General features: G+C 62.3%; 1 protein-coding gene across 2 annotated transcripts; it reads left to right on the top strand.

Annotated features, from left to right (window-relative positions):
• The first annotated feature begins 208 nt into the window (after nt 1-208).
• On the top strand, nt 209-9926 carry C2H15orf39 (chromosome 2 C15orf39 homolog). Of its 2 annotated transcripts, none has more exons than XM_004276367.4 (3): nt 209-392; nt 3692-6493; nt 8450-9926. In XM_004276367.4, the coding sequence occupies exons 2-3, from the start codon at nt 3742-3744 to the stop codon at nt 8815-8817; spliced, it is 3120 nt and encodes a 1039-aa protein (XP_004276415.2). In that variant the 5' UTR covers nt 209-392; nt 3692-3741; the 3' UTR covers nt 8818-9926. The 2 variants fall into 2 exon arrangements, with proteins under 2 accessions (XP_004276415.2, XP_012390866.2); XM_012535412.3 differs by having other exon boundaries at nt 3692-6545; nt 8450-8587.
• Nucleotides 9927-10211: the final 285 nt, after the last annotated feature.

The raw sequence follows: 10211 nt of genomic DNA, 5'->3' as shown, positions 1-10211 counted from the left end.
GGCGTGGGATGGGCGCGCCAGGCGATGGTTCGCAGAGTGCGGTGGGTACAGACTGTGCACAGCGCCCGCGGCCCGGCCCCCAGAGGTCTGGCGGAGGCAGGCCTTTCGCACCCCGGGGCTCAGGGGAGCGCAAGCTCCCAGAGGCGCGGCCGGGCTCTGCCCCAACCGCGCGGGCCGCCCCGCCCCCGCTCCGCCCCCAGCCCGCCCCGCCTGGGACCGCAGACGGCGCCCGGCGGCGGCGCGAAAGGCAGCGAGGAGGGTGGCTCCGGGCTCGGTGCTCACCGCGACTTCCCGTGCAGGGCCCGGCAGGACAAGGACCCGCGGCCTCGGCGGCGCTGGAGGATGCGGCCGCGGCCCCGGGCAGCAGCAGCGGGAACCCCGGTGCCCTGCAGGTAGGAGCTCGCCCACTCGGCGGGCGCGGAAACTTGGGCCGAGTTTGCGAGCGGCGCGTGGGGAAGGGGCGGGTGGCGCTGCCCCAGGGCGCCCCTGCCGGCCGGCCCGGGGATGGAGCGCGCTGGGCCTGGGCTGAGGTGGCTTGGCTCCTGGCTGCCGCGGACGCCCGGCTGGCGGGCTGCGGGGCAGGGGTCGCGCCGCTGCCCCAACTTTCCCCGGACTTCGAGGCCCCCGGGGCCTGGTAGCTCTCTGGAGCCCCGGCGGGGCCCCGGCACCCGATCCTCCGGCGTGGGGCTGGCGAAGAGGCGCTCAGGCCGAGCCCTCGGGCCTCCCGCGGGGCCCGGCTCACGTGGACTGCCCGGGCGGAGATGGGGGGGCGGCGGGGGGCTGGCCTGGGGGGCGTCTGGCACTGAGGCGCCGCGGGGCCCTGGACGCGCCCTACTGGGACGGGACGGCCCTGCGGTTTCCTCGCTACGGCTTGACTCACCCTCTGGCCGCAGCCCAGGCTGGCGGGATCGCCCCGAGGCGGTGGCTGCCCGGACTCTGCTGCCGGGCCGCCCCCTGCCCCCGCCCTCCCGCCAGTCTTTGGGTGTCGGTCCGTGGGGCTGGGTGCGCGGGGGCCCGAACGAGGGGAGAACGCAGTTCTGGAGGGGCGTGTGTGCAGATATGGGCCAGGCACGTACTTGCAGGCACGGGTTTGCATGGGTGGCGGCGGCCTGTGTATCGGCCTGCTGGGGTGCACGTGCGCCCCAGCGCCGCAGGTCAGGGCATGGGGACACCCGGAAGCCGCCGGGGTCGGGTGTGGCGGCAGCCCCAAAGCTAGGTCGACTGAGGGCCCCAGGCACCGGAGTTATGGGCCAAGCAGGTAGGGGAAAGGGGGTGGAGCGGATCCCGCGACCCTTCCCCCACCACGGGAGCCTGGGCTGCCCCTAGATGCGGTTGTAGCGTGGGCAGGGCCCAGAGCCTCAGCTGGGGGAGGTGTGAGAACACGGGAAGGGGAGCCGATTCAGCCCTCTCAGAGAGTCCAAGCGCTGGCCACAGCTGGGCAGGATCGCTCTCTTCCTGGTCTTGCCCAGCGTCCATCCGGAGACCCCTTAGGCGTTGGAAGAGGGAATTGAGCCACGGAGCTGTTTGCTCCCCCTGCTGCGTAGGGCAGGGATGGCACAGCGGTGCTGGGCTCTTCTGGGCGCTGCTCGAGGTTGATCCTCCCAGCCCAGCTGCAACCTCAGCCAGCAAGCAGCTCGGTGGCCCAAAGGGTGATGTGACCCTGCCCCCTGGGGTCCCGCCCATCTCCGAACAATTGCTTGCCTCTTGCTGCGTGTGTGGGGGGGAAGGAGGCACCTACATGTTGGCTGCCGTTTAGAGTGGAGTGTATAAAATATTGGGCTCTCCCCATCTCCTAAGAGCCGGAGGTAATGTTACCCCCATACCTTTCATAGTCCTCTGCCGGCTCCCTGGAGCCCCCATCTCTCCCCCAAAGACTCTTGGGGGTCCCAAGTGGCCTCACCTTTATTGGGCTAAGTCCCAGGGGAGTGTCTCAGGAAGTCTCCAGGGTCAAGGGCATGCAATGGGCAGAGCCTAGGAGAGAAGGGCTCTTGGGGGTGGGTATGGAGAAGGCCCCAAGGAGTGTGTCGGGAGGTGAGACTAGAGCCAGCACTTATTAACCCAGAGCCCCCCAAGGGCAGGGGGGCTCAGCACTCCCCAAACCATACAACCCCTTCTTGCCAAGTTGCTGTGCAGCAGGGTGGGGGCTTTCCGCTTGGGGTGCAGGGCCCTGTCATAGGGCGCTGCTGTCGGTATTGTGGCTCTGATGCTCCTTCCTGTCTTCTCGGAGCACCCACTTCTCCAGGCTGGCCAGAGGTGTTGGATTCTGGCCCGGAGATGAGATAGCTTTCTTTCTGAGTCGTGTCTGGCTTCCTTGGTGCACTTAGGCTGGGATGAGAGTAGGCATTGGCCCCCATATTACCCTCGGCTTTTTCTGTCCCCAAAATGTGCTGGTCTAACTCTGAGCGTGTGGGTGTCGTTGGCCACCAGCCGGAAGGGAGAAGACTGAGAGGGGGGGCAGATCTTGGCTTGGTGATAGAAACTTGTGACACCTGTCCCATGGCCTAATGATAGCAAGATTGAGCTGATTCATCCTTTCTAAGCCACCTGAGGGTTTCGGGGAACAGGGCACTGGGGGAGGTAGAAGCAGGTCAATGTGGTCCTAGTAGACTGGCCTCAGATGACCCCCTCCTGTGCCATTGGGTGCCTGCTGCCTTGAGGAAAGCCACACTTGACCTCTCTGAGCCTATAGGTCCCAGTCCTTGCTTGGCCTTGCTTGAGGACCTTAGTCTTTCTCTGGTACTCAGTTTTTCCATCAATACAATGGGGGTCGTTGCCAACTAGCACTTTGTGACCCCTGGAAGCTCCTTCCCTGCATATTCACATCCTCTCGCCTCCCCACCTGCTCCATGGTCCTGTGCTGCCCCCATGTTCTTGGAATAGCTGCAGTTTGGGGGCTGGGATGGGCACAGGTTCTCCTCCCCTCCCCTTTTGGGAGCTTCCTGTTGGCGCCACAGCACCATCTGCTGGACAGCCTTTGCTCTCCTCCTGGGGGTGGGTCTGGGGTGGGGCTTATACAAAGGGTTGTGCTGGGGTACTGCCCTCTAAAACTAAGCCCAGTATCTGTCCTCCTGGGCCTAGGGACCCGGGTTCCAGGCCTGGCTCTGCTATTTTCGATGAGACTGGCGGGTCAGAAAGTGAGATCTAGAGTATCACAGGAAATCCGAATTTGTAGACAGTGCCTGATTCCACGTCTTGGCTGCTGTAGGCATCTAGAGATCACTGTGGCATCTTGGAATAAGAACTTGTAGTGAGAGGCAGGAAGCCTGCCTCTCCTCCCATGTCTTTCATCAGTGACTTTGGGATGAATGGGTCTCCTCATCTGTAAATGGGTGGAGGTGTGGGCAGGAGGAGTAGCCAAGCGAAGCGATCCTCAGACTGTGTTCTACAAAGTCTGAAATTGTGGAAGGGGTCTTGGGAGTCATGTGGAGGAAAGCTGAACAGAAGGGGCTCCTGGAGTGGGGGCGGGGGTACATTAGGGCTGCTGTACAAGAATTCACTAAACAGAGCGTTCTGCAGCTTACAAAATAAAGTTGGCTCATGCCTTCATTCATTCATCCATCCAGTCTTTACTGAGCATTTACTAAGTGCCAAGTTCTTGGGCATGGCAGTGAGCCAGCAAGAGCAACAGCCTTCTGTTGCTTGCCTGTAACCTGTTTCTCTGACAGCCCCTGCCTCTCCCTCTCTCTCCCAGGTCAGCAGTTGAGTAGCTGGGGCCCTGGAGGGCTTGAAGCCTTCACAGTGATGGCGGAGAAGCGGCCGCTGGGGACCCTGGGGCCTGTGATATATGGCAAGCTGCCCCGCCTAGAGGCAGACTCTGGGCCCGGGCACAGCCTGCCCCCCTCTGCTGGTAACCAGGAGCCCTGCAGCTACAAAGGTGCCTACTTCTCCTGCCCCATGGGGGGTCCTCCGAAGACAGGGTCTGAGCGGTTGGCATCCTGGACCCCATACCCACCCTTGTACCCCACCAGCATGGCAGGACCCCCACTTCGGGCAGACAACCTTCTGACCAGCTGCCTGCTCTACCGCCCACCCACAGAAAGCTCCGAGAAAGTACAGGACTCTGGCCCGGTTGAGCTCCTACCCTTCGGTGCCCAGGCTCACTCCTACCCAGGCCCACCACTGGCGGCACCCAAACCTGTCTACCGCAACCCTCTGTGTTATGGGCTCTCAACCTGCCTGGGGGAAGGGGCAGCAAAGAGGCCCCTGGATGTTGATTGGACGCTGGTGACTGGATCCCTGTTACCCCCCGCCGACCCATCTTGTTCTCTGCCCCCAGCTCCTGGCAAGGGCCAGTCCCTGGATGGTACCTTCTTGCGTGGGGTGCCAGCTGGGACATCTGGCAAAGACTCCTCGGTGAGCTTCTCCCCGTGCCAGGCATTCTTGGAGAAGTATCGGACCATCCACAGCACGGGCTTCCTGGCCTCCAAGTATGCAGGTCCTTACTCTGGGGACCCCAAGCAGGCATTGTCCGAGGGACCCCCCAGTCCTTGGACGCAGCTGGCCCAACCTCTGGGACCAGCCTGCCAGGATGCAGTGCCCACCCACTATCCGCTGCCCCATCCCGCACAGGCCCTCCCTTGCCCTCCAGCCTGTCGCCACCCAGAGAAGCAGGGCAGCTATGGCTCAGTGCTTCCACCGCAGCCTCTGGGAGCCCACAAGGGGGCCGGGTACCCAGCTGGTGGGCTAAGCAGCCCCTACCTGAGGCAGCAGGCAGCTCAGACACCCTATATGCCCCCAGTGGGGTTGGACACTTATTCCTACCCCTCTGCCCCCCTCCCAGCACCCTCGCCAGGCCTCAGGCTGGAGCCACCTCTCGCCCCACGCTGCCCAGTGGACTTTGCCCCCCAGACGCTGGGCTTTCCTTACGCCCGGGATGACCTCTCTCTCTATGGAGCATCCCCAGGGCTCGGAGGGACGCCACCTTCCCAGAACAGTGTGCAGGCTGTGCCACAGCCCGGTGCCTTCCAGCGGGCATGCCAGCCTCTGCCTGCCAGCCAGCCATGCTTAGAACCCGCAAGGCCTGCAGAGAAGCCAGTGCAGGAAGCTGAGGAGAAGATGTGGCTGCCCAGCTGCAGGAGAGAGCAGCCCCAGCCCCACCTCGATGAGCACCCTGGGGCACCCATCATCATTGGAGATAGTCCAGTTCCACGCACCCCACCGGCACTCCCGCCCTGTGCCCAGGAGCGCCAATCTCTTATGCAGAACGAGGGCACACTGCCACCCAGCTCCCCACCCATGCCCATTATCGACAACGTCTTCAGCTTGGCCCCCTACCGTGACTACCTGGACGTGCAGGCACCTGAGGCCACAGCTGAGCCAGACCCGGCCCCAGCCCCCAGTGAGAGCCATGACAAAGACTGCAGGGCATCTCTGCCTGGCCGGGAAGCCCCCTCGAGTGTGCACGCCTCACTTAAGGAGGAGGTGGCACTGGACTTGAGTGTGAAGAAGACCGCGGCAGAGGCCCCCCCTACCAAGGTCCCTCATCCCGCAGGGCATGCCAAGCCCACCGCAGCTGTGGATGTGCCAGGTGCGGGAAACACAATCTCCGACATGCCAGGTGTGGGGGACATAGTCTCAGATCGGCAAGTCCTGAAAAAGGTAGTCACAGGGGCACCGGACCTGCCTGGGGTGCCAGTGACCACAGAGGCGACCCCAAGGACCAACTTCCACAGCTCTGTAGCCTTCATGTTCCGAAAATTCAAGATCCTCCGGCCAGCACCCTTGCCTGCAACTGTGGTTCCAGCCGTGGTCCCAGCTGTGCCCACCTCAGCCCCTGCTCAGCCTGCACCCACCCCCACACCTGTGCCTGCTGGACTACAGATTCTCACCCAGCCCTTGCCCGTGGCCTGCTTCAACCTGGCGCTGCCCAGCCCTCCAGCTGTAGCCATGACCTCCCCCGCCTCGGCCCCTGCTCCAGCTCCATCACCTGCACCGGCTCCGGCTCCGGCTCCGGCTCCAGTTGTAGGCCCCGCTCCAGCATCTACTCCCGCCACAGCAGACTCCCCAGAGCAACACTTTGCAGGACTGCATGCCTCCCTGTGTGACGCCATCTCGGGCTCAGTGGCCCACTCCCCGCCGGAAAAGCTGCGCGAGTGGCTTGAGACGTCTGGGCCTTGGGGCCGGGCGGCGTGGCAGGACTGCCAGGGTGTGCAGGGGCTGCTGAGCAAGCTGCTGTCCCAGCTGCAGAGCTTCGTGTGCACGCAGCAGTGCCCCTTCCCCCACGTGGTGCGGGCCGGGGCCATCTTCGTGCCCATCCACCTGGTGAAGGAGCGGCTCTTCCCGCGGCTGCCACCCGCTTCCGTGGACCACGTGCTGCAGGAGCATCGCGTGGAGCTGCGGCCCACCACGCTGTCGGAGGAGCGGGCCCTGCGGGAGCGCGCCCTGCACGGCTGCACGTCGCGCATGCTGAAGCTGCTGGCGCTGCGCCAGCTGCCCGACATCTACCCTGACCTGCTGGGCCTTCAGTGGCGAGACTGTGTACGCCGCCAGCTGGGTGAGCATGGGGCAGCCCCAGTAGCCACCGGAGCTGTGTGAGCGAGTGACAGGTGTGTGGGCTGTGTGAGTGGTCACAGCCAGGGGCTGAGGGATTCCCGGGCTTCTGGAAAGAGCTCGTGCCTGGGGAGGGGGCTGGCCTTCCAGGGTAGGCTCTGTGGATGCCCGCATCCCTCTTCACCCCCAGCATCAATGAGTGCCTGCACAGCCTCCTTTGTAAGTCTCTGAACATGCCAACTGCTCTGTCCCCAGGAAAACTTGGCCTTCCCTGGCGCAGCACCCTCCCAGGTTCCCCCCTCATCCTCCGTTGTGCCTGTCTGAGGTCATCTCCCCGTGTCTGTCCCGCCCCGCTCCCCTCTTCCGAGCTCAAGCCCCAGATACCTGACTGCGTGCTGGGCTTCTGCACCTGGGGGCTCTTCAACCCTTAACTCCTCCCAAACCACGCTCCTGACCTTTCCCCTGAGCTCGCTTCCCATCCCCGTCTTTCCCGTCTCAGCAGCACTGCATTCATCCAGCACCTCGTACCCCAAACCTGGGAGGGGGAGGGGTCCCACCCTCCCTCCCGGAACACTTTTAAATGTGTAATTCCCCAGTCCTCCCAGATATTTACACACACAGAAATTGCCTGTAAGTCGGAGCGTCATTTTGTGGTTTGCTTCTCCCTACCAAATAATCTGTGCACGGTGTTCTCCAATGTGCTGTTTTTGTGTCTGGGAGCATCTTCTGCCTCAGTTCAGGTAGCTGGACCTTGCTCTGGGGAGTGGCTGTAGTGCCTTACGGCGGGTACCATCAGGATCACTCTTCTTCAGCCGCGGCTTTGGTGATGGTGTCAAGTGGTGTCTGTCGTTGCCTGTCCTACTTCAGGACATCTGGCACTGAGGCCAGAGGCCCGCTCTGTAGTCCCCCTGCCTTACGTCCACCAGGCCTCTGGTTGTGTCTCCACAGAAACTTTCTTGTCCCCTTCCCATCCTGGCAGTCTTGCCCTGGTCCAGACTCCATATCGGGGTGGAGAGGGGGCCTGAGGCAGCGAGGTGCTGATGTGGAGTTTGGGGTGTGGGTGATGAGCATTGCTGAGCACTTACAAAGTTGGGGCATTTGCCCTAATGGGGTGCAAAGAAAATGCAAGTACAAGCATTCTATTCCTGGGTGAGAAAGAGTGAAGGTGGGTGTCATGCCTCACTCACAAGCCCCCCAGCCAGTCTTCTCTCTATACATTTGGGCTCTCTGGGGCCCAGAGAGGGACAGGTCCTCTGGACAGTGGGTCACAGGCACATCACAGACCCCTCCTGCTCTGACCAAGCCTACGAGAGTCTGGGGCCCAGCCTCCTACCACTGGCTGCATTGTGGTGCCCCCGTCCCCATTCCCTCCCGTATCCTTATGGGGCCACTCCTCAGTGGTGTCCTTAGACAGTGCTCCCCTGACAGCCCCCCTTCCAGGTAGGTGTGCTCTTGGTCAGAAGGCCCCTCCCATTCCCTCCACCCCTTCCTCCACTCCCTCCCTCCCTCCGGGCACTGCTGTCTGGGCAGTCCCTGCCTGGCTCTTGTTCCGGTTCTGGGGGTGATGTGACAGAAGAATGATGGTACCCTTATATGTGGCAGGGTCCTCTCTCTCTGTGCCTCAGTTTCCCCACCTGTTCAGTGAGCCTTTGGATCAGACCAATGGTTTCTGGCCTGTTGAGCCCTTTCCTCTTGTCCTTGCACCCAAAGGGTTCCTGGGGGGTGCCCCCATTAGATAGAGTGCTGGTATCACCTGAGGAGAAGCACACCCTTTCGGCTTGACGGGCATGACGGTCTGGCCAGTGTGCACATGCTGGGAAAGGGTCATGATGTCTGTGACCCTGCCAGGGCCGCCCTGACCTGGGACAGTAGAACCACCGGTCTAGATGGCTTTGGAGGCCTGGAGATGGGACTTGAGGGTGTTGGGGGTCTGCAGCCTGACGGTATGTTCATTTTCCAGGTGACTTTGACACTGAGGCTGGATCTGTGTCCTCCTCAGAGCCCACCGTGGCCAGAGAGGAGCCAGAGAGCCTAGACCTGGCTTGGAAGTTGTCTGCCCCCAAAGCCAAAAAGCCGGGGAGGAAGCCACCAACCCCTGGCCTGGAGAAAGCAGAGGCAACTGCTGGAGGAGGGTCCCGAGGTGCCTCACCCACCCCTGCTGCTGGTGCCAGCTTGCCCGGCCCCGCGATGAGGGCGCGCTTCCGCAGCCTGCTCGAATCCGCCTGGCTCAATGGCCTGGCTCTGCCCACTTGGGGCCACAAGGCCTCAGGACCCGACCGGACCGCGCCCCGCCCGCAGCTGTTGGGCAGCCAGAGTCATCAGCTGTAGCCTTGGTCGCCTCTGCTGTTTGGAGATCTGGGGATCACTCTCTGTGCCCCGCTTCTGCCGGTCCAGCTGCTGAGGGCCAGGAGCGGACATGGCCTTGGGGTTTCTCCAGCTCTTACCCTGCCCCCGCCCCCCACCCCAGGCTGGGCTGAGAGCCCCTGAACTTTTAACTTGAGGGCCTTTATCAGAAAGGACTACTTCCTATTTCTTCCTTAGAGAAAACGTGTGGGCTTTGGAGCCCGACAGACTTGGGCTTGAATCCTGGCTCCTGTTCCTTGCTGTGTAAACGGGCAGGCCACTTCCTCTCTTGCGCCCTCAGTTCCCCATTTGTAAAATAGGACAACACAGCCTACCTCACAGGGTTGTTGTGGGGTGATGCCTGACACACACCCATCACGGTTTGCTCTCTGCTTCCTGCCCAGGACAGGAGCCTAGATCTCAGCCAGGGCCTGGAATAGGAGGCTGAGGCCCGCAGAACCTTCCTCTAGAAAGTCTTGATGTGTCATAGGACTTGGTCATCTTAGAGTGGTATGTTGTCCAGTGTATATGGCTCACACACTTTCTAGAGTCATTTCCCAGGAAAGCCTAGGGCTACATACAGCCCCAGCATTTGGGGTTGGGCCCTAACCCCCGAGTCTGGAGCTCCTTGAGGGAGCCTTCCCCTCCCATCCCCTGCTACAGGGGGTGCAGGGATACAGCCTGGGGCTGGCATCCTTGTCCTGGGCCTGCTGCTTTCACCCCTGGGAGGCCCCAGCCTGTGCTGAATTGACACCAGTGACTTCCCTGAGGTGCCGCCCCAACCTGGTGCATTTTCCCAGGAAAGTTGTGTGTTTGCCGGAAGCCAAGCAGCTGCAGGGACTCAGGGACTAAAAAAGGAACAGGCTGAGTGACAACTCGGTCCTGGGAGGTCTCCGAAGATGTCGACTAAGGACCTTGGCCCTCCCCAAGCCAGGGCCGCATCAGCCAGGCCTGCTGTGGGGTACCTTCTTGCAGAGTGCTGAACTGAGCCAGAGGCTGGCAAGCCAGGCCCTTGGCCTAGTTAAGGTCTGTAATAAGGCTGTGGGCCCTGGAGGCAGGCCATTAAACATAAAAGCATTTGGGTTGTGTTTGGACCTGGGGCCTGACTGTGTCTTGGGGGGAGGTCATAGATTTCATATGTCATCGCCAGGTGATGTCCTCGCTAGCCCTTCACTCAGAGGCTGCAGCTCTCCCTGCTCCCAGCCCAGAAGATGCTGAGGCCGACAAGCACGCTGTGCCCGCTAGCTCCGGCCACACGGGCCCTCACCACATGCCCACGGTGCAGCTGTTTCCCTGCTCAGGCAAAGCCTCTCCTTCCTGAGACCCATGTGGGTCCTGGTGGTCGCTGGTATGTAGCCCACTGCCCAGTGAGAAATGCT

Source organism: Orcinus orca, chromosome 2 (assembly GCF_937001465.1).
Source record: "Orcinus orca chromosome 2, mOrcOrc1.1, whole genome shotgun sequence".
Classification (NCBI taxonomy): Eukaryota; Metazoa; Chordata; class Mammalia; order Artiodactyla; family Delphinidae; genus Orcinus; species Orcinus orca.
This window is presented reverse-complemented; position numbering and strand designations above follow the sequence as displayed.